Source organism: Crinia signifera, chromosome 4 (genome assembly GCF_055691185.1).
Source record: "Crinia signifera chromosome 4, ASM5569118v1, whole genome shotgun sequence".
In the NCBI taxonomy this organism is placed as follows: Eukaryota; Metazoa; Chordata; class Amphibia; order Anura; family Myobatrachidae; genus Crinia; species Crinia signifera.
Window position 1 is genome coordinate 279,445,453 of NC_139220.1, and position 23,884 is coordinate 279,469,336.

General features: G+C 43.2%; 1 protein-coding gene across 1 annotated transcript in view; it reads left to right on the forward strand.

The window, feature by feature from the left end:
- The window catches only part of IDO2 (indoleamine 2,3-dioxygenase 2), a 52,425-nt gene that overhangs the window by 27,044 nt on the left and 1,497 nt on the right, over window positions 1-23,884 (forward strand). Inside the window, exons 7-9 of the mRNA XM_083184746.1 lie at window positions 2,629-2,746; window positions 3,340-3,391; window positions 23,160-23,308. Of these exons, the coding sequence (XP_083040872.1) occupies window positions 2,629-2,746; window positions 3,340-3,391; window positions 23,160-23,308 (319 nt within the window). The remainder of the gene's footprint in view (window positions 1-2,628; window positions 2,747-3,339; window positions 3,392-23,159; window positions 23,309-23,884) is intronic.

A 23,884-nucleotide genomic window follows, 5' to 3' on the forward strand; every position in this document is an offset into this window, starting at 1 on the left:
AATATATATTCAGATGGAACCCCTCTCACTGTTGCAAGGGCTGGTGATAGAAACACCAGCCGCCAGGCCCCACCATCCGTCGGATGGAGGCGCGCACGCACAAGACGCTCGCACGCCCCATTCCGATGGAGCTCCCCGCTGCCGTCCGCCGCCGTTCCATTGCTGTTCGCTGGTCCCCACCGCCTCCCCGCACCCCCCCTAACCCTATCCATCTCCCTGAAGCGGAAGCGGGCAGGGTTCGCTGCGGGGGCAGTTGGTGGGGGCTACGGGGGAGGTGCTGGAGACCGGCGGCAGGCTCCGCATGCACTCCCTTCCGTAGTTGTACGATGTTGCAAAATAGTTTGTTCCAGAAACAAAGTTTAACAAACCAAACAAAAGATATTTTAAAGTACTGTAGGCGCTAAATATAAAGATAATATTATAGATTTATGAAATATATGGTACTCTTTACCTAGTACGGCGCCCGTCGCGGGCATCGCGGGTACATTTATGTATGGCCGCGACGCGACTGACGCGATGCCCGCGATTTCCCATTGAAACCAATGTTAAACTTGGAAATCGTGTCGGTCGCGTCGCGGCCGGCCATAAATGCACCCGCGATGCCCGCGACGCGATGCTCCCGATTTCCCATAGGAATCAATGTTAAAAGCCGCGATGGACCCGATTTTACTGTTAAATGCCTCAATCCACCCGATTTTGCCATAGGAATCAATGTTAAATGGGCCACAGAGCCCATTAACCCTAAATGTCCCCCCAAATTTTTAACGCCACCCCACGATCCACGCCAACCCGAAGCGTGGCGAGCGCAGCGAGCCCGCGAGGGGCGGCGGTACGCGTCCTCCGACCTTTTCATGCCCTACTATCCACGTCGGCGTGGTGTGAGAATATAATAGTGTGGCGAGCGCAGCGAGCCACCGAGCCCGAAGCGTGGCGAGGGGACGCGGATACCTTCACAGTTATACGCGTCCCCTCGCGGGCTTCCCAGGTGTCCGTGGCGACCCAGACACCTGTGAAGCCCGCGAGGGGACGCGTCTACCTGTGAAGGTATCCGCGTCCCCTCGCGGGGCTCGCTGCGCTCGCCACGCTTCGGGCTCGGTGGCTCGCTGCGCTCGCCACACTATTATATTCTCACACCACGCCGACGTGGATAGTAGGGCATGAAAAGGTCGGAGGACGCGTACCGCCGCCCCTCGCGGGCTCGCTGCGCTCGCCACGCTTCGGGTTGGCGTGGATCGTGGGGTGGCGTTAAAAATTTGGGGGGACATTTAACGGTTCATTGGCCCTATTTGGGCTGTGTGGCCCATTTTACATTGATTTCTATGCCCAAATCGGGTCCATTGAGGCATTTAAGTGTAAAATCGCGGTCAATCAGGCTTTTTAACATTGTTCCCTATGGGAAAATCGCGGTCATCGCGGTCATCGCGGGCATCGCGGCCATCCCGATTTACCCGCGATGCCCGCGATGACCGCGATCACCGCGATTTTTACCCCCGACGCCCGCGATTTCAATCGTGGGTGCCGTTCTAGGTAAAGAGTACCAAATATATATATATATATATATATATATATATATATATAAATATATATATAGCAGCAGATGGCCGGACAGACCTGTAAATGGAGAGAGATTTGGCTTTCTGCCCTTCAATGTTTATAATTTGTAGTGACTGGTCATATATTATATATTTATAAAATATTACACGGGAAATACATTCATACATTATAAAAAAAGATATAATGAAAAATAGTAAATAATATAAAGCTATATAATATAAAATGCCGTTAAATACTAAAAGTTGGATACAAAGTTACTTGATTTGTTTGCTCCCACCTCCGAATCAGGACCTGAATGTTTTTTTTTTTTTTTTTTTTTTTTTTTACATGAACTTAATAGACTTGACAATGATTTGAGAACAGCCGAGCATTCTGTTACTACAACCACACACGTTTTTATGTTGGTAGTACTATTTGGGTTTACAATTTCAAAGTGGTTCATTCATTTTCTGTTACAGGTTCAATTGTTACATAACTTAATACCATACCAGCCTACCCTTTTGGAAAGGCTGGAGGCTCCTGAAAATCAGGTCCCTCTCCTGGCCCCCCAGGAAGGTGGGCAAGTCTCTGGCATCGCCCGTACAGCCCCCACACTCCCGTTCCCTGCTGCACCAAATACCGGATTTTGCGGGTCCACGGTGAGGGTGTGTGGCTAAAATGATGCAAATCCGCTGACCTGTGGATTGCTGTGTTTGACTGGCATGGGGGTGGGGCTTGATGATGTCATCAATCCCCCCTGACAGTAGGCAAGTATGCTTAATATTGAACTGATAGAAATAATAAAGGTTCACTGTAGGGATGGGAGTAATCTTGACAATGGTTCTGAGCAATTTCATATTTCCCCGGAGACATTTGGCCTTAAGTGTCCAGTACAGAATTCCCAATGTTCTGTCCGGTGTCCCCAGTCTCACCCCAACCACACCACAAACTAAATCTACATCTTAGCTCTGTTTGCAGGCCAGAAGCGATCACCAGAGCTGTGCACCGCTGCAAAAGGGCATGTCCCAGCTTAAAGTTGTACAGAACAATGCCGTAATGTCACTAATCTTTAGTGTATTGATAACTTGGTTTCAGGGGATCATCCAGACGGTGAGAGCTGTACAGCAGCATGATAAGCAGTCACTACTCTCAGCTCTGCAGGACATGGAGCAGTCCATACACAGAATGAGTGAAGCTCTGCAGCTCATGCATGGTAAGTGATCAGTAGGGCTGTTCCAGCGGCAAATGAGATTTGTGGTTATAGGAACATGCAGGAGCTGCACTGCACATGTACATATCAGGTACTGCTGCAATGTCGCTGGCAGTGCCCAAAGCTGCAGCCTGTTTAACATGGCGTTTGGGGGGCCACTGTGCGGAATGTTCCAAAAAATGGTGAATGTGACCCGTTTTGGGGGCGTTACAAAGCCAGCGGCTGCTTCCTTGGATGCAACTTCAATGGCACCAGTGGCCTGACATGAGTAGCCTTAAGGTTCCTCAGAGGTCCGATGTCCATACAGAGGATCCGGTGCTGTGGATCTGATCAGCAATAGGCTTCTGCAATGTTCGCACAGCTGCTGCATACATTGTGACAACACAGCGTTTGTGCTGTTAGCATTCACCTCTGAATCCGTTGCAGTGAACCCATATAATTCCGTACCCGGCTCATACATACATACATGCTACACCCTCGTGCTCAGTGATACTGACTTTCCTGTTCTGTTTCTCAGTGTTACCTGTAACTGTTCATTGCGTGTATCTGCATTTCCTGTGCTCACTAAGTGTAACATGCAAACTCCTCTCCTTTAGATTACGTGGATTCTGATGTGTATTACAATACAATCCGCACATTCCTCTCCGGGTAAGTTTGACTTAACGTATTGTAACATTTAATATGCTAACACAGCGTCCGATATGTGTTGGAGAGAGTTTGAGTCCATCATCTATTCAAATTAGGGGCTGCGGCAAGACAGACACTCACCGGGCCAATCGCAGCAGGGAGGGAGGGACAGGGAGGTGGGAGGCGGGGACGAGGATCACCAATGGGAACGCCCAGCGATTTATGGGCATCGCAATAAAAACGCTGGGCATTCCCATGGGTATGTGGGTGGGCCAATGACTTCTGAGGAGGCACCCTGCGTATGCACATGTGCAGAAATGCGCATAACAAAAACATCGGTCCCCGTACAAACGCCACACTATTGCGTACACATCAGAATAACCCCCAATGTCCAGTGTTGTTATTTGTTTTTGTACTCTGGGCTTTCAGTTTCATTTTTCAGTTGCCTGCAGTGGAGATAAGATTCAGACCAGTACTATAAATGGAATTTCTCCACGACCTAGTGAAATAACTAAGGGATATTTCAGATTACAGTTACTCATGGACAAAATATTCCATGGGATCATTAAAGAGAATAGGGCAATGTCTTGCGAGTTCCATTAATATATATTTTTTAGAAATAGTAACTTTCAGGGCATTCTCATTTGTGTCCGCTACTGGGCCCTTATTCTGGTTAATTCGATTTGGGTGAGATTTTACTTCAAAGTGAGATCTATATTGCAGTGTAAAAATAAAGCAGTCCGTATTTTCCCTGCACAGAAACAAAATAACTCACCCAAATCTAATTCTCTCTGCACATGTTACATCTGCCCCCCTGCAGTGCACATTGTTTTGTCCATTTGAGAAGGAATTTGCCTCTGAGAGTGAACCAGAATAAGGGCCCATGTGTTTGCGACCCATGCACCATTTGCTAATTATAGGACTGAAAAAGTGACAAAATAAATGCTTATTTCCTGCATTTTAACTAACGATCGGCTTCTCTTATTTTTCTGTATGCAGGTTGTCTGTCGATAGTGACAGTAATATGTAAATAAAAGTAAAGTAAACAGAGGGAAAACCAATCAGCTTCTTACTAGCATTTATCAAGTACATTTTTTATGATCGCAACCAATCAGCTTCTACCTATGGTCTACTCTAGTCATTTCTTTGGAACTGCGGGTAGACATGTGTAGTTTAATGCAGCGTAGCATGTGATTGGTAGGTAATGGGTACTCAGTTCATAGTGGATTTGGCACAGCGATGCTTCCTTGTAAGTGCATGCCCGTGGAGCACATGTAAGTTTAGTTTCTTAAGAACTATATATTTATCGCCTTCTAGAAATTTTACATGCACATTGCTTGATGTGTATAGGACCTCAGTATAATCATCACTAAGCAATTTCACTCCAGTTTGGCCATACATAATGCAATATGTTGGGTAAACACTTGCACAATATTGTGCCAATTTATCAGTCCAGATAAATTGAAAAAACAAAAACAAACAAACCAGTCTTATCGTGTGTATGGCCAATTGCACGCTCTTGCAAATGGCATCTGAGGACATGTGATTGGCCGTGACCTTGTATATGAATATTAATGATGGACAGAGAAGTGTTCGTTCCATCACTTATTAATATCTGCCTAATGTATTCCAGCAATGCCCCATTGTCCAGAGCAAAGGGGGATTGCCATGCACTTTGGTCCAACTGCTGGTCTCACTGGTGTGTACTCAGCTGTTGACACTTTTTTCAGATGTACTTTTTTGGGTTGCATTTATGTTCTCGGCAAGATTAATATATTCATTAAATGTTAATTATAAGTTACAGCGGAACTGACTTTTCATTCTGAGCACCGGTATGAAAAAGGGATGTGTGGCGCCGCCCGCCCCCCGGCAGACATCATCACGCCCGCGTAGCCATGGGAATGTCCAGCATTTTCATGGGAACGCTTGTAAAAGGCTGTGCGTTCCCATGGGCGATCCCAGTCCCTGCCGCCTTCCTCTCCCTCCCCGCCCCGATCCTTGCAAACGGCTCGGGGACTATGCAAGTCGCTGAAGCCATTCGCAAAAAAGGGGCTGCATGTGTGCAAATTAGACCATGCACATTCGCAGTCTCTAAAACATCATAACGGCCCCAATAATGTAGATGGAAAAATATGGTCTTGTTTTGATTATTCCTTACACTGATAGAATTATACATTATTAGTTTTTAATTGGTTTATCCTGTCTCACAACTAGTATAACTGCAGGTACCCTCTAGCTTAGTTTATCAACCACCATGCCATGGCACACTAGTTTTCCTTGAGCTGTTGTTAAGTGTGCCCCCGGAGCTAGAGATTGGCACACCAGTTTACAGCCACCACCGCCAGTTCATCTTTTATTCACTAGTCTCTTCCTGCCCCAGACCTGTCTCTGTACTCTGGGCATATGGGACCACCCCTATTTGATGTAAGTGGGTCCAGGTCGTGCTCCTGGCCCCTCCTCCTCCTCTTATCATCCACTAATCATCATTGGTTTGCAGTGGCTGTTGTTGCTCCTTCCCTCACATCAGTGGTGTCAGTCCCGGTGTCCTGGTTCAAGGGTTCGTTGCTTAAGAAACTCTCTGGAGACTGCATAGGACATGTTATACTGTCCCCACTAGCTCCCTAGAAGAACATAATGGCAGCTAGGTAGTGACTCCTACCCCCTGGGGCACTACAAACTGAAAACAATGTGTTCATCTAGGGGTCAATGTGTTTTCGTTTTGTGTTCTACAGGGAACATTGCGATTCGTTTTTGTTTTTTTTTTATGTGGGGACCAATTTGATATTTGTTTTCATATGAGAACCAATGTATTTTATTTTTGTTATCTGTGGGGACAAGTGTGATTGTTTTTTTTCCATATGGCTTTGTTTTTGTCCTGTGAGGGCCCAATGTGTTTTTCCCCCTGGGGGTCTGATGGTGTGCCTCGGCAATTTTAAAATGTTGTTTAAAAGGTTGTAAATCACTGCTCTAACTTATTGTAGCTTGCTGAAGATCTGTTAAATCAAGGCTGGTGAACCTCCGAAATTCTCCAGGCTATGGCGGTGTTTAGGTACTGTCATGTATTGCCCTAAATACATGAATATGACCATGCGACCAGCTACATAACATGAAGAGTACTGCAAGAAGGGGGAACTGAAAGCCAAGAGTGGCCCTGCCCTCATCCACAGCTACATTTGTGAGAGGATAGTGCTAGATTATACATGAGCAAAGGTGGCTAGAAACTTTTAGCCTGGGGGCAAGTGCAATCAAGTGGTGCTGGCCTTCCTTACATACAGTATCTCTCTGCCGCATATATGCCTGATTGCCCCTACGTGGCTTTCTCTCATTACAACCTCCATAGTTCTCTCTCACTGCCAGTTCCATTAAACGCTGAGCGCATCACAGCACTCACTGCCGCCTTCATATCTCGCTCACTGTAAACCCCCCTCCCCCCACTGCTCATTCACTGCCTGTCACAGCAATCAACCTCAGGTCTTTCACTGACCCCCCCTCACAACACTTCACCCCATAAGGCCATCCTTACAGCGCTTAGCTTTTCCTTCGCTGTCCACCCCATACCATTCCTTAGCCCCTCCAATGTACATCCTATAGCCCTCTCACTGACGATCAACTGTCTACTTCAAATCACCACCCTGGTCATTAAAACTCAACGCACTCTCCCCTTTCAATAACCAGCTGACAACACTACGCCAGCCCCTTCAATCCTTACATACTGGACCCTGACTATCTGCCTGCTCCTGCCCCCTGGGCTCTGTCTCAACAGGGCAGCATACACAGGCCACAGCCGTTGTCCTTACTACTTCGTCTTCCAGATTGACTCGCCGCTGAAACAGTCAGATGCTCTCACGGGATGCAGTGTAAATCCCGGCGGTCGGGATCCCGGCGTTCAGAATAGCGATCGCCGAAATCCCGATCGCCGAAATCCCGACACTTTCTCCCTCCGGGGGTGTCCACGACACCCCCGGAGGGAGAATAAATTAGTGTGCCGAGCGTAGCGAGGCACTGGGCCCGCTGTGTGGCGAGGGCAGCGAGCCCGCAAGGAGGGGTGATCCACGTCTCCCCCTTGTTGGGATTTCGGCGATTGGGATTCCAGCGTCGGGATTCTGAACGCCGGGATCCCGACCGCCGGGATTTAATACTGAATCCGCTCTCACACCGACTTATCGACTACCACGTGTGGTCCGATTCCTCCCGCTCCACACAGAATACTTGTGTCAGTGCTGTAATTTACCCTTCTATTTCCACTATACTGTACATATAGCTTTATTATCCCAAGTTCAATCTCTTTCTGTTGTGGGAGATGTCAATCAGCAGCAGCAGGATTTGGGGATTTATTTTGGTTCACTCCTTCTGGCAAATTCCTTCTTAGATGGACAAAAAATTGTGCACTGCAGGTGGGGCAGATGTAACGTGCAGAGAGAATTAGATTTGTGTGGGGTTTTACTTCAATGTGAGATCTATATTGCAGTGTCAAAATAAAGCAGTCAGTGTTTTCACTGCACAGAAACAAAATAATTCACCCAAATCTAATTCTCTCTGCACATTTTACATCTGCAGTGCAAATGGTTTTGTCCATCTAAGAAGGAATTTGCCAGAAGGAGTGAACCAGAATAAGGCCCTTGGTTCGGTGGAACACCAGTTTAGCACAAAGTAACCTCATTCCGTTTTAATTCTTCATCTATGCTAGGAATATATTCATTCCTCTCCCTTTATCGGGCCACTTTGTCATCACTAATTGGCCACAACTTCAAGACTTTGTTTTTCAAGCTAATTTTAGCTCCCTCCTCACTCTCTCAAGTTCCCCGGAAAAAAGGATTATTTTTGGAAACATCCTAAATATTCCATGGGGACCTGTAATAATTGACCCTTTAACAGCCAAAATTCCTTATACTGTGTCAGTGAAGGAGACCAGGATTTTTATGTTGTATATTACCTTTTATGCAGACCTTGGTGCCCTCGCCTTATCTGAATGATTCCCATAGCAGTACAAGCTTGTTCCCCAGGTTTTGCAGCATAGTCCTTATTGTTTCCTTCATGATAAACGGTATACGGTAATTAGGTCGACCCTATTAAGGTTGACATGCACTGGATCGACCACTAAAGGTCGACATGCCTTAAGTCGACACTTGAAATAGGTTGACAGGGTCGAAGGTCGACACAAGCAGTAGGTTGACAATGGGAAGGTCGACAGTGAAAAGGTCAACATGAGTTTTTCATGTTTCATTTTGAGCCGACATGTGCCGACAGGCGGTATTTCATACCCAGCCTTCCACTAGAACGAGGTGGGAGAATAAAATAATGTGCCAAGCGCAGCGAGGCACCGTGCCCGAAGCATGGCGAGCGCAACAGTACACAGACGGTGTCCATGTCGAGTGTGTCAACATTCGGGACAAAAAAACCTGAACAAAAACTTATGTTGACCTTCCCATTGTCGACCTAAGGCTTATGTTGACCTTCCCATTGTTGACCTAACGACCTTCCAATCCTGTTGACATATTACAGGTGTTGACCTAAGGCCTGTCTAGCTTCAGTGGTTGACCTTATGCATGTCGACCGAAATTTGATCGACCCAATGACCCATCCCCTGAGAAACGTTGCAAATAGGCAGTGACAGTGTTGCAAAAAAAGAAGAAGGTTGTGGAGCGCTAGGTTGATTATTTAGAAAAAAATTCTTATAGGTATGGTCAGTTGGGTATTACAATTGGTAAAAATGTATTTAACACTGGTAAACATAGTTAAAAATTAATTAATACATTTATATACACATAAATGAATGTATAAAAGCAAATCATATAAAAGAATTAAGAATGGTTGGCCTGAGCACTATACTTATGCGTTCTCCCGCTTGCCAAATGTCATACGCCAGTCCGTCCTGTAGTTTTAACTGGAGTTTGTGGAGGTTGGGTGTCCATATACCATGCTGGGAATTTGGTGCCACTGTGTAGAATGTTGCTGTCTGGATGTTTTGTAGACAGATGCACAGGTCGAGAATAGATTTCCAATGAGTAGGCTGGTGGTGGTATCCCAAGGCTCTCTTCCAGTAGGTGAGGTACGGATGGAAATAGGATCCAAAAAATGATGGCTAGGCAAGATGTAGTTTGGGAGTGTCCCGCAGTGTAGCTCAGAGTCCAATCTAGCAATATCCTTAGCAATATCCTAACGCGTTTCGTTACCTATGCTGGTAACTTTATCAAAGGAATATTGTCCAGTGTCTGGGTCAGGCTATTTATACCTATATACAGGAAGTACAGGGTGCAACAAGAATTAGTTACCCAAATGACCAATACAATTTAAATAGTTAATCCCAACAGGAGGCAGACCTATCAGGTGTATTATGGTGACATCACAATCAAATATATTAATTATATGCAATAATAAAGTTAATATAGAATCATTTTCTAGCTAGTTCCGGATAGTGGAACGCACTCCGCGTCACTATTTCTGGTATATGGACCGCATATGTGTGGCGGGAGATTGTCCTTAGTTCCGGTTTATGCGTAATGCTTATCTGTGTCCCCGTCTCCATGGGGACGCAGCGTTATGCGTGTGCATCGAGTGGCCGCGCATTGCCGCTGCGTCACTCGTCTGGATGTGGCGTCTTAAGTGACGTGATCTACTTCCGGGTTTGTTGTCCGGAGTTAAACATAGAGACTTCCTGGTTACTGGAACGCGGAAGTACATTTCCTATCGCTCCTTGGAACGCATAATACTCAATTCCGGGCGAGAGGTCTTATATAGACTAGAATTACATGCTGCTGGTTTTACAGATTATTCACATAGAAATATGAGCATATTAATATCCTAAGGTGGGGGAATTTCACAGGGTACTTTCCAGTAGGAACAATTATATAGCGTTCAACACATGTATATTTGTAATAGATGTAAGATTTTCTGTTTTTATTCATTGCATTAATCTAAAGGAAATAGTGATAATAATAATCATATAAATAAATATAATGTAAAGATAAAAAGAAAAGAAAAATATATATGATAATATGAAATAATATAAGTAAAAATAATAAAAATTATTATTATTATATATTTGATGGTGAGTACTAAACAGTAAATGATAAATTGAAAATTGGACTCATTGAATGTTTAAGGATTGGTACATACATAAAAGTATATCAACACATAAATATGAATAAAAAAATCCTCGTAATCAATATTAGTACGAGGGGAAGAGTATTGAATATTTCATATTTAATGTTTAATGATGGAATCAGGGCAAAGCAGTTTGGAAGGGGGGGGGGGAGAGGGGAGGGAAGGGGAGAGGGAGGGGTAGGGGGTATGATGAGGAGAAAGGGGGGAGGGGTGGAGGGGGAGGGGGAAGGAGAGGTTAGCAAGTAAATATAGTTTTTTAATTATTTTTTATCTTTTATATTTTATTATTTTTACTTTAATTGAGGAGTCCTGTCACAAGCATGTGTTAAGCTCCACCTGATCATTCAACCCTTCTGGAAAAATAGAATTCATACGGTGCATCCAGTATATCTCTTGCTGGCATAAGGTTTTAAAACGGTCTCCTCTTTTAGTATTCTTAATGTGCTCTAATCCTAAAACTTTGAGGCAGGACGGGTCACTTTTGTGGTGTAAGGAGTAATGCCTGGACACACTGTGATTCATAAATTTGTTTAAGATATTTCTCCTGTGTTCTAGGAAACGCTTCTTCAAAGATCGTGTGGTACGTCCGATGTAAATCAGCCCGCATGCACATGTCAACATATAAATTATATATGTACTCTCACAATTAATACAAGTTTTGATTTTATAGTTCTTATTGTCACTGGTTGTCACTTCTTTTTTGTTGTTTTGTATATATTTGCAGGTGATGCATCTATTTTTATTGCATCTGAAACACCATAAAAGGGTATTTTTTATTGAGTGTAGAAAGTCAGATTCTTTGGTTTCTTTTATATCAAAAAAGCTTGGTGCTAGTATATTTTTAACAGTTTTATTTCTACGGAAAATGAAGTTGGGTTTATCTGGAATTTGTTCTTTGAGAACTGGATCTGGTTCTCAAAGAACAAATTCCAGATAAACCCAACTTCATTTTCCGTAGAAATAAAACTGTTAAAAATATACTAGCACCAAGCTTTTTTGATATAAAAGAAACCAAAGAATCTGACTTTCTACACTCAATAAAAAATACCCTTTTAGGGTGTTTCAGATGCAATAAAAATAGATGCATCACCTGCAAATATATACAAAACAACACCAAATTCCCAGCATGGTATATGGACACCCAACCTCCACAAACTCCAGTTAAAACTACAGTACGGACTGGCGTATGACATTTGGCAAGCGGGAGAACGCATAAGTATAGTGCTCAGGCCAACCATTCTTAATTCTTTTATATGATTTGCTTTTATACATTCATTTATGTGTATATAAATGTATTAATTAATTTTTAACTATGTTTACCAGTGTTGAATAATTTTTTACCAATTGTAATACCCAACTGACCATACCTATAAGAATTTTTTTCTAAATAATCAACCTAGCGCTCCACAACCTTCTTCTTTTTTGCTATACCTTTGTTTCAAGGAACTGACCTTCCTTGGTGTGAGCTGCTTGGACCACAGGACACCCCCTTGCTGTCACCCACTACTTACCTTCGGGTAGGAAACCAACCCCTTTTTTGGTGACAGTGTTGCACAGCGATTGGGTACAGTTGTGGTTGTAATCGGATGGTAGCCCATACATAAGGGCAGGTTAATTGACTTCTGAAGGGGGGGGGGGGGGGGTGGGTATTGAATTTCCTGCAGTTTTTACAACTGCTGAAAAAACTGCACCTTTCAATGTTTTTAGGTCGAATTTACATTAGACCTATTCAATTAAAGTGCAGCTTTTTTGATTGTCAAAAATAATCCGGCTTGGTGGGAAAACATGTGGATCGGCAAATGATTCACCGATCTATGTGTTTTTATCGAAACTGCAGCCGTTTTTAACTATTTTTTAGTCCTGTTTCGGCGATGCAGTTTTGACTTTTAAAATAAGGGAAACTGCATGTCAAAAGATGACTATAAACCAGGGGTGGCCAAACCGGTCCTCGAGATCTACTAACGGTCCACATTTTCCAGGTTACCTAGCTGGTGCACAGCTGTAGTCATTACTAACTGTCACATTTTCATACATGCTGCATTCATTCCTACTACAGATCCACAGGTTGCCTGGAAAACATGCACCGTTGGTAGATCTTGAGGACAGGTTTGGCCACCCCTGCTATAAACCATCGGAAAATGGTGGCAATTGAATAGGAAAGTCTGGTTTTTTTTAGGTAGCCAAAAAAAAAAAACTGAATTGAATACCCCCTAAACTGGGATGATTTAGGGAAATTATACTGTCAATTCTAATGGACTGAGAGGAAAATGCTGTTACTGTATATAAGGAAAATATTAATAACAATATTAGTTTTGCTTCATTTGTGCAGCTCATTGTATAATATTGTGCGACACTGATAACCTATATGCTCTACCGCATAAAATGGATCATGATGATACAATGTTTTACCCTATTGTTTTTTATTAACATGTATTTACTGTACTGTATATAGTGGCAGCAACATTAATTAGAAATGACAGCTGTAACGGAGTATTTCAAATAATACTGGGTAATAACAGACAGAGATGAGTACTCTGCTCACAAGATTGCAATCTATAGGGAAATAGGGATTTGGGACCTGGGAATACAGTACAGTAATTAAGTGCTACAGATTGCAAATTGGTCCAGATTGCAGCGGTTGTTGGTGGGTGGTATGATCCACTGACACAGGAATGTTGGCCAAGGATACAAGGCATGTGAAAGGGGAGAATGAGAACATATAGGCCCTTATTCTGGTTGGTGCGGATATGTCCGCGTGCGTTCGTTCCGCCAATGTTTTGTGTTTGCGCATGTGCAGAGGCATATCTGCGCATGTGCGAAAGGGACATACGTCCAAATTCCGCATGAATTGTTTACACTACGAACAGGGGGAGGAGAGGGGCGTGAAGGGCTGTTTGGACTCATTAACATATGCATACGCCCCGCGTTTCATGGGCGTTCCCATGAAAACGCTGGGTGTACGTATGGTAATGCGGCCGTGACGCACGTGTAGGGGGCGGACATATGACATTGCCGGATGTCAGCTGTCCACCCAGATCCCTGCTTTTGCATGGAGAAATGCCCGTGTGGTCTGAGGTTGCGGGAGCTGCCTGACCGCTCGGTCCTGCATTCGATGGTCTGCGACCAATCGAATGATGGAGGAGGTTCCCAGAGATGGAGGAGGTGTATACATGAGAAATCCACTCGTGCTCCGTGCGGTCAGCGGCTCACCGCATTCGGACGGAGTGAGCGATCCGTACGGAAGGCGGGGTTTAGGACACACGGTCCTGGCCGCATATTCGGCCTCGGCTGCACAGACCAGAATAAGGCCCATAGTATTGAAAATAAAATATTCAAAGTTGTGTGTGAACTGTATTGGGGGGATGTAATTTGGTAGCATTGCTTATGGAGGTAATGTGGTTGGTTGTGGGATTTGATTGGCTCCCGTGACAAAACCATGTGCACTGCAGGTGGGGAAGATGTAACTTGTGCAGAGAGAGTTAGATTTGGGTGAGTTATTTTGTTTCTGTGCAGGGCAAATACTGACTGCTTTATTTTTACACTGCAATATAGATCTCACTTTGAAGTAAAACCCCACCCAAATTGAATTCTCTCTGCACAAGTAACATCTGCCCCACCTGCAGTGCACATGGTTTTGTCCATCTAAGAAGGATTTTGTCAGAAAGAGTGAACTAGAATAAGGCCCTAAGTTTGGAGACTAGAAGAAAGTTCTTCTGTGGGTACGCATTCTTCAGAGTGGGTGCTACCCATACTTGCCTACTTTTGAAAACTAGTTTCAGTGAGATTATAGTTGGTAGTAGAATTTTGCACAACGCCCCATTGAGGGGGCGTGTCATGCTCCATCCAAAGGGCGTGTCTAGTTCCATATATGGAGAGATTGGGAAAAGAGATTATGAACGTGGCACCTAGAAGCGTGAGTGTGTACTGCTACATCTGAGGGGAATCTTGTCAAATTACTTATATACAAATGTAGATGAGCCCCAAAGCAGTTTGTAAGAGCTACTATACTTGGTAAAGTGCTGGGAAATGGTGCTGATGATTCAATGTAACTGTATCTCTCTCTCATTCCTTTTTCCCCAAAATTTAACAGTGACTGTGTAATGTGGGCTAGGTGACATGAGGGAGATTGGTAGACTAATCAGGGAGAGAGGGAGATTGCTGTTATTTCAGGGAGTCTCCTGCAGAATGCAGGAGGATAGGCAACTGTACGCATCATAGAGGACCAAATGATCTACTGTTGTCCCGTTGACATAGTTCTTATTCACCTAGTTTTCTAGTTCCATATATGGAGAGATTGTGGCACCTAGAACCATGCGTGTGTACTGCTACATCTGAGAGGAATCTTTTGAAATTACTTATATCCAAATGTAGATGATCCCCATAGCAGTTAGTAAGAGTTACTATTCTTGGTAAAGTGCTAGGGAATGGTGCAGGTGATTCAATGTAAATGTATCTATCTCTCATTCCTTTTTCCCCAAAAATGTAACAGTGAAATGAGGGAGATTTCTAGACTAATGAGGGAGAGAGGGAGATTGCTGGTATTTCACGGAGTCTCCTGCACAATGCAGGAGGGTACGCAGCTATGGTGCTACCTGAAAAAGACCTCTAGCTATGAGTGGGAGTGTAAATGAGTGATGCAGATCTTGCACATAGTGGAGGGGTAGAGCTGGGAGATTATTAGATATAAGAAAGAACATGTATGTTGCTACAGTTTAGTTTAACTGCCATATACAGTATGTGAGTGGAAGTATGTTATATTGGATTCATATTGGCAGCACAAATACTTATCAGTTTCAAAGAATATAACACATCTGCGGAACATAGTGGTACACCAGTAGCAGACAGGAGGCAATTTAATAAGCGATGCCATCATATAGAATAATTTCATAAATCAAGAACGAATAGCCTAGAAATAGAAGCCTTGTCAAAAAGATAACGCATTCATAAGTTATGTAACCACAAACTGCTCCAAGCAGCAAATGCCATGCCTCAGGCCAATGCTGGTGATTCAAGCTAGAGTAGCAGTCTACTCGATATTGATGAATAACCAGTGAATAACTTACTTAGCTAAGTAGCAAATCACAGGCCTCAGGCCAATACAGGTGATTCAAGACAGAGTAAGGTTAGTACAGCAGAAAAATTGCTAATTACTGAATTAGTCAATAAATATTAATAATAAACTCTCCAACCAGCAAGTCACAGGACCGAGGCCACTACAGGTAAATAGATGTACAGTATTTAGATAGTGAAAGCTAGGTAAAGCAATTGATTGTTTGCTAATAGTAATAACAATAATGGCATTCTGAACGTGAAGAATTATTATATGGTTCACCAACTATCCTAGTGGACTATGGTGTAAAAAACCTGGAGCTTGGGTTGTCTACTGCCATGTACTCATTTGGCTCCCCAGGCCACAACACCCTATATGTATATCTCCTCACCTAATAGTAGCTCATTCATTGACAGTCTAGGGCACGGGTGTCAAACACAAGGCCCGTGGGCTAAATCCGGCCCGCCAGACCTCGTCATGTGGCCCGCGCGAGGAGATAGCATGCAGGGCAGTGTGTCCCAGCTCCTGCCTAGGCCACCTCCTCTCACCCACCCCACCGCGGCCGCCTTACCTGTTCCTCCACTGTCGGCGGCCATGTTCCTGTAGGCACATATGTATGCGGCTACAGAAACATGGCCGCCGGCCTCCACGGCTACGTGGAGGAGGGACCGGCCGCCTGTTCCCTCTGATGCCCGGCAGTGACAGACACTGGGTGGGGACGTCATGACGATGATGCCGCCCGCCCATGCGTCTGTAGAAAAGTAGGAGCAGGCAGGGAAGCTGGACCGGGAGTCGGGGACAGTGTGGCAGTGCAGTGAAGAAAAGCTGGAAGCTGCAGCAGCTGCAGGACAGACGGAGAAACAGTAAGTGAGGATGAGGATCACACTCACAATAAAAAAATATATATATATCTGCTGTTTCCTGAGGTGTCCCCGTGTATAATAATAATAATGCCATGACACCACAGGCTGCTCCCCCTGTATAATCATTTATGTGTCATGGCATTACTTTTATTATATTATACAGGGGGAGCAGTCTGTGGTGTCATGGCATTATTATTATACAGGGGGAGCAGCCTGTGGTGTCATGGCATTCATTTTATATTATACAGGGAGAGCAGCCTGTGGTGGCATGGCATTATAATTATACAGGGGGACCTACAGATACAACCGGCCCTTCTGAGGGTGACCAAACTGCTGATGCGTCCCCCGATGAATTTGAGTTTGACGCCCCTGGTCTAGGGCTATGTAATTCAAAAATGCCTGATTGCTCCTCCTCCTTCATTTTGTTTTCCACAATTACGAACTCCCTCTAGGCATTTCTGTAAACTTATGTATTCATTGGAAGGTGGGTGGTATTCGATATTTATATTCTCTCTAGGAATTTTTATCAATTCCTTTAAATCAGGCATCATCTTTTAAGGTCAAACATCATCTTTCCCTCATGAAATTTGAAGACCTTTGTCTTAGACGACCCTCCATTAAAGGTTTAATCTCCGTTTTATACTTGTTCCCTGAGGCTTTGACTCATGAGCAGGGGTGGCAGGCTGACTTGGGGAAGACATTGGATGATGAAGAGTGGTCATATATTTTGGAAAATGCTGCCTTCTTCAGTTCGATTGTTGTAAAACTGAAAGAGAACATTTATAATTTATTGCATAGATGGTACTACATGCCCTCCTATTTGAGCAAAATGTTCCCTGATATATCATATAGGGGTGTAAAGAGATAAAGTGCATGGTACTTTATCACCGGCCAATCAGCTCCTGACTGTTAAGTTACAGGCTGGGTTTAAAAAGGGACAGTCAAGAGCTGATAATGTGCCAGGCACTTTATCACTTCTCCTTCCTTATCACTGCTTTATACATCTACCCCATAGATGATGGACAGGATGTGCAACTGAAAGCGCCTTTCTACACATTTGGTGATCATGTAAAAAAAAAAAATCAACTCCCCCCCTACATTCCCTATGTCTCCCAATGGCATCCAGATACCAAAACAAACTAATACGTAATACAGCTTTTGCAACCACCTATACAACCAACCAACCAACCTAATAGCCAATTATTGGGAGCAGTCTGCTCCCCCTCTTCTGCATTTTATTATATGTTGTATAAGTGCAAATGTAAGGGATATATGATAAATCCTCCAAAACTGTTGATGGGGTTTGGGTCCCCTGGATCTTGTTGCAAAACCACCCTTCTCCATATGAGGTGGTTTGACGAACCCTATTTTTGGGTCTATTATTTTTCATCTCCGATGCGGATTACCATACCATAGTCATTCTCTTTTTTCCTCTTCTTCTTTACTTATAAACATTTGCTCACTATACTGTTTTGAATGTCATCAGCATTGCATTTTGTAGTGTTATCTCCATTTATGGTGATCATTTTATATATTTTGTTAATTTAATTTTATTACAAAGCCAGTAAATACACAAAACACAATAATTTATAAAAGTTCAAAATACAGAGAAATTCACATATCTTATAACAATTACAATCACAAAAGTGCAAATTATAATATATATATATATATATATATATATATATATATGGCTGTAGGAACCTGCTGTGTGGTCCATGCTGTGCCCTTGCTGTGAAACTCCTGATGAAGGTCCTTGTTTGGACTGAAACGCAATGTTACGTTGAGTATACCAAGTTGTCTTATCTTCTATGATACTTCAAATACACAGCTGATTTTATTTGCATTTAAAAAAACCTGGAGAGTGCGTCCTTTTTCCTCTATATACATGAATTTGCTTGTCAATTCTGGATGACACCCTGGATCGCCTGTACTAGGTTCATATATATATATATATATATATATATATATATATATATATATATATATATATATATATATATATATATATATATATATAAAAATATGAGAACCAAAAGCACTGCACTCTCACCATTATCCCATGCATCCACTGGGGTGCCGTTCAGAGAGTACTGTAATGACTCAGCCCTCACCAGTCTTCTCATGAAAGTATAAATCCAGAGTTTAATCCAATCGACAGCCTGCCAACATTTTGGTCTTGTTGCGGACCTTCGACAAGGCGATGGCATTATAAGCAGCAGTAGTAAACAGCAAACCAACAATGGGGTAGGGGTACTGGGACAAGGACTGTCCTAGTACCCCTACCCCATTGTTGGTTTGCTGTTGGGTACAGAGGGATAAAAGCGTATCTAACACATTAGAATGTATGTGTTTGTTTGTTTTTAAATAGGGCATTACGGACTGTATATTGATTAGCATTACTGCCTCACAGCGCTGAGGTCATGGGTTCGATTCGCACCATTGCCCTAACTGTGCAGAGTTTGTATATTCTCCCACAATCCAAAAATATACTGGTAGGTTAATTGGCTCCCAACAAAATTAACCCTAGAATTAATGTGTGTGCGTGTATATGTGGTGGGGAATATAGATTGTAAGCTCCACAGGGGTAGGAACTGATGTGAATGTTCAAATGTTCTCTTTAAAGTGTAAAGAGGAATATTTGTGCACTATAAAAATAACTGCTAGTAAATAAATAGTAACAACAATAAAGAAAGGTAAATACGAGTCATGGAAGAAATGATTCAAAAAATGGTTACAAAATCCCAATGAGCTTTTGAAAATGGAAACTTAATCCATTCCAAACCTCAGAAATCACCGGCCTCAGGCCAATACATGCAATTGAATCCAATGTAACAGCAGAATAACAGGCTTGTACAAGAAATGAATAATAAATTATGGCATCATAGTGGTAAGAGAGGCTTGCAACCTTGTATTCATGCAGTTATAACTTTGCTGTGTATTATGATATTATGGGGAAAATCCCCACTAAGCACTAAATAGTAATACTTAATTACAATAATATATGCCTAAGCTGCCTCTTAAAAACTTACAATCTTGCAAAGCCCTTGTTATCTCCTACCTAACTTATGTTGCTCATTAAAAAGGACATGAACAGTTTAGCAAAGCAAGCACTTCAGCCACAGGGAATGACACTTTTGTGGCTGAAGTGTTTAGGTTGTTTGGGTCTCAACAAAGCAAACATCTGGGTGGTTTGGACTTAAGGTTAACAGCACTGTTAATCATTGCACCGTTAAAAGATGTCCTCATCCTCATCATCGCCTTGCTTACCATTATTAATATAATCAAATAATATAAGCTCATCCCCACTACAATCCAACATTATAAAATCTCTTTTTGTTGTAACTGGTGGCGACGGTCTGCCTCATAGAAATTGTAGTACATTTTGATGGTGTTTAAAAATTTTTTGGAAGTATCTTTCTATAACAATCGCCTCTTTTAATTGCCAGTCTTGAAAGGGGATGCGTGAGATGCTAATTTGTATATTGTCATTAAAGTAATACTTCACCATTCTTTTAAACCTGACCAGATGTCACAATGTTTTTCTCAAGTGCGATGCATTGACTCATCAGCATCAGGGGGTCACTTAGAAAAGTTCAGTTTTTTTCCAGACAGCAGCATTAGCAGGAGAAACTGAAGAAGGAGGAATTGGGCATCACGGACGGTGTACTGGTTAGCATTACTGCCTCATAGCGCTAAGGTCATGGGTTCAATACCCACCATGGCCCTAACTGTGCAGAGTTTGTATATTCTCCCCGTGCTTGTGTGGGTTTCCTCCGGGTACTCGCGGTTTCCTCCCACAATCCAAAAATATACTGGTAGGCTAATTGGCTCCAAACAAATTAACCCTAGAATGTGTGTGTGTGTGTGTGTAGGGAATATAGATTGTAAGCACCACTTGAGCTTGACACCTTGCTTGCAAGGAGCTCTTTAGATGTCTAAATATATCTGTCAGTTGGAAATAAAGACTTAATTTATTGTTATTTTCCTTTATTTATATGGAGCCACAAGCTATCCGCAGTGCCCAATTACAGAGTACATAAATGAATAAGCAAACCAGTGACTTCCAGTTGAATACAATAGAGGGCAAGCACAGGTAGGGTACATACACATTGCTGCATCAGCAGAGGGCACTTGGATAAGTATCAGCATGGCAAAAAACCATCTTTCATGGCACCAAATACTGCAGTTAAGTAACAGAAGGAAAATAACATGAGGGAAGAGGATGGCTTAAACCTAGACTCAAGTATGGTTGCCAAAATGTACTGACCTAATTGCAAAATTTAGCACTGCATTTGATTTGATCACTGCAAAGTGAATAAAGAATTTGCTCTTCAAGCTCAATATACCTAGAAGAATTGCGTAGTTCCGTCTTCTCCTTTATCTTCTCTAGCTGCTTCTCCAGTAGTTTAGTTAAGGATATAATCTGTCTCATTCTGGTAGTGTACATGTAAGTAATTGCTGTTCTGATAAAAATATAATCAGGATGGAATTTGGTAGTGTGAGAACATGACCACGAATAATTGCAAAAAAACAAATGCATTGATTGTGTATACAGTATTAGATGCAGATTTAATCATGGCTTCAGTCATACTAGCTTCCTTTTGCAAATTATTGTTTCACAGACTATTGTGTGAAATACTACTAGACTTCTTCTCGCTCTGCTTTTGTGGTGTACATTCACCCCCAGCAGCACTGGCCTGCAAGCATGCTAAGGGGAAACCTGAATAGGAGAGGGTTCAGTTTGCCTTTGCAAACTGGATTAAGGACTATGTTGGATCTCTAATGAGGAGTTTGATGATGATGATGAAGTTCTTGGCCATGGAGATTGCATCTGCTAGTACCCAGGGCTGGAAAAGGGTATAGACTGTGAGATTTATCCAAGAGCATTAGAAAATAGTATCCCTTTGTGGGGCAATTGCCTATTCTTGGTGTGCATGATCTAGAGACCATGCAGCAATAATCCTTGTAGTGCGAGAAAGATGTGATGATTTATATCGCAGAAACACACTGCATCAGGTTTGTAGAACACAGTAACTGTAACCAGCCATCAGACAATTTCGGATTCAGTCAGTGCTGGTCTCCACATGAGAAAATCTAAGTTATGAAATACGTTCCAGAAACAAATATTAGGTATATTATATTGTACTCCCAAGTTAAGTACAAATGTCAGATAATAGACAATACAATCAGGCCTCCACTCCGAGTTACTAAACAGAATATAAATACATTAGGAGCTTGTGTGTTATCAGTGGGTATTTGGTAAGCATTAACTTAGGTACAGTATTAACCAGGCATAGGAGAGGATAAAAGAAAGGGTGCAGCCACCTGAGTTGTATTGCGCAGAGAATAGCTGCTTATCACGTATGTGACTTGAGTCATTGGATGAGTTTGAAGAAACTCAGGAGCCCGAGGTGTGCTCCCTACCACCATTGCTGTGCCTAAAAACGTGCAAGGGGGCCGTGCGATCAATGTGGGCTTATTTCCCAAAGGAGAAGGGCCCCGTTTTTCCCCTAACCCCTCTCAACCATAAGGCCGAAGAGGGGAAAATAGGGAACGGTGGGTCCTCTTCGCCGAAGCTTAGAGAGACCCTCATTCCTCAACCCCCGTAAGGGTTAGGATGGTGGGTCCTCCGCACCCGAAGGTTTGGAGAGACCCTCAGTGAACTTCCCTCCGCCTTGCGGCTCGGGGTCGTCCTCGGGGGGACCGCAGCTCTCCCCAAAAGGCGAGAGCTTTGGCACATTGGGGAAATGGAAGGCCTGAAAGGGTCGACCACACTACCCAACAAAAACGTGACAAACTACAAAAAAACAGAAAACGTTAAAGTGACGAACGTGAGAAGGAAAATAAATAAATAATAAAGAAGACCCTAGCCAGAAGGCCGGGGTGGGGGTGTGAGCGTACTCAAACGAGGTCACACGGGGTAACTACAGACATGCAGGCTTCTGCTGTTATGACCGGTCACCATTAACCCTACAACAACTACAAATGCAACAGATGCCTTGTCAAATGTCCGGAGTTAGGTAAAAATGTACCCACATGGAATTTGTGTCTTTCGCAGCTAGTTGCTAAGTGACTTTGCGCAAACAGTGATAGCGATTACGGAACATTCCGTCATTCAAATTTGTTGTGCCACATTCAGATTTGGTTGTGGCAGTTGTTAGAGGAATTCTGGGAAATGGCAGCACAATCAGCAGTAATAAATGAATGCAGAGAATGAGACTAATGTTAGATCCAAGCACTTTGATGTCAGACATCGTTTGACATCTGTATTTACTGGAAAGTTATAAATAATTGATGCTTTCTCAAAACCACTAGCAAGATCCAAGGCTGGATAATTCAGTTCCTTGATGGGACTCCCATGTAGGGGAGAATCTACAGTGGGTGCCCCCTCATCTACCTACCTCTCCACACACGCTGCAGTCATTATTGGAAGAATGGCACATACACAGTAGAAAATCCCTGGGGAAATGGAATTGGTACGAATGTCCCAGAGAGGAGCTTGCATAGTAGAATCTCGGACAATGACAAGGGCTTATCAAAGTGCTGGCCACTGCATGAGGGGGCTTTCTTGTAATCAGATGTTGACATCTACCCTACTGTATAAGCTTTATTAAGTTTTTAATGAAAGAGAAGTAAATATAGAAAGCTATAATGCATTTTACTGCTGCAGTGTAAGAAATAACCAAAGTAATCTTCTTATTAAGCCTCGACATGGCCAGTGTCCTGAATTACCTTCTGCTAACAGCTTTTATGTCATCTCATCATTTAGATGGAAGAACAATCCGAACATGTCAGGAGGTCTGATCTATGAAGGCGTGTCAGAGGAGCCCCTCTTCTGCTCGGGGGGCAGCGCTGCACAGAGCTCTGTGTATCATGCTTTTGATGAGCTACTGGGAATTCAGCATCAGCCAGAGAGCGGTAAGTGTGGGTGTGATAATATTTGGGTTAGGTAAACAAGCGGCAAGTGGCTTCCAGGAAAATGTTATTCCAACTTGTGATAAATGGCCCAGACTGGCTTAACCCTTACAGAGGTCCTCCCAGCTAAAGAAAAACAGCAACACTTATTTTCCCCAACAATCTGACCTGCTCTTCCATGCAGTAGAACTATGGGTGCAAAAGCCTGGACTTCTGTGACCTGTGCTGCTGCATTCCGCCCCCTCCTATCCTGCGCTGAGACATTTATATATTTTGCTTCAGGCTGTGTGTCTGGAAGTTCAGGGTCATACAGGCACATAAAAGGGGGGCTGGAGTATAGACCACTGTCTATTGGTGGGACGAAGCGCAGCCTCAAAAAAATAAAATAAAAAATACGCATTTAAATGTACTGTGCTTACATGGCATGAATTACCCACACATGGTGCAGTGCCGTCATACAGTTTGATTCAGACACCTATCCCTAGGTCTCTGTCACCCTAATAATTACTTCAGTGTCTTGTCCCCTGATGAAACTATCTTATACTTGCCTACCCTCCCAGAATGACCGGGAGGCTCCCG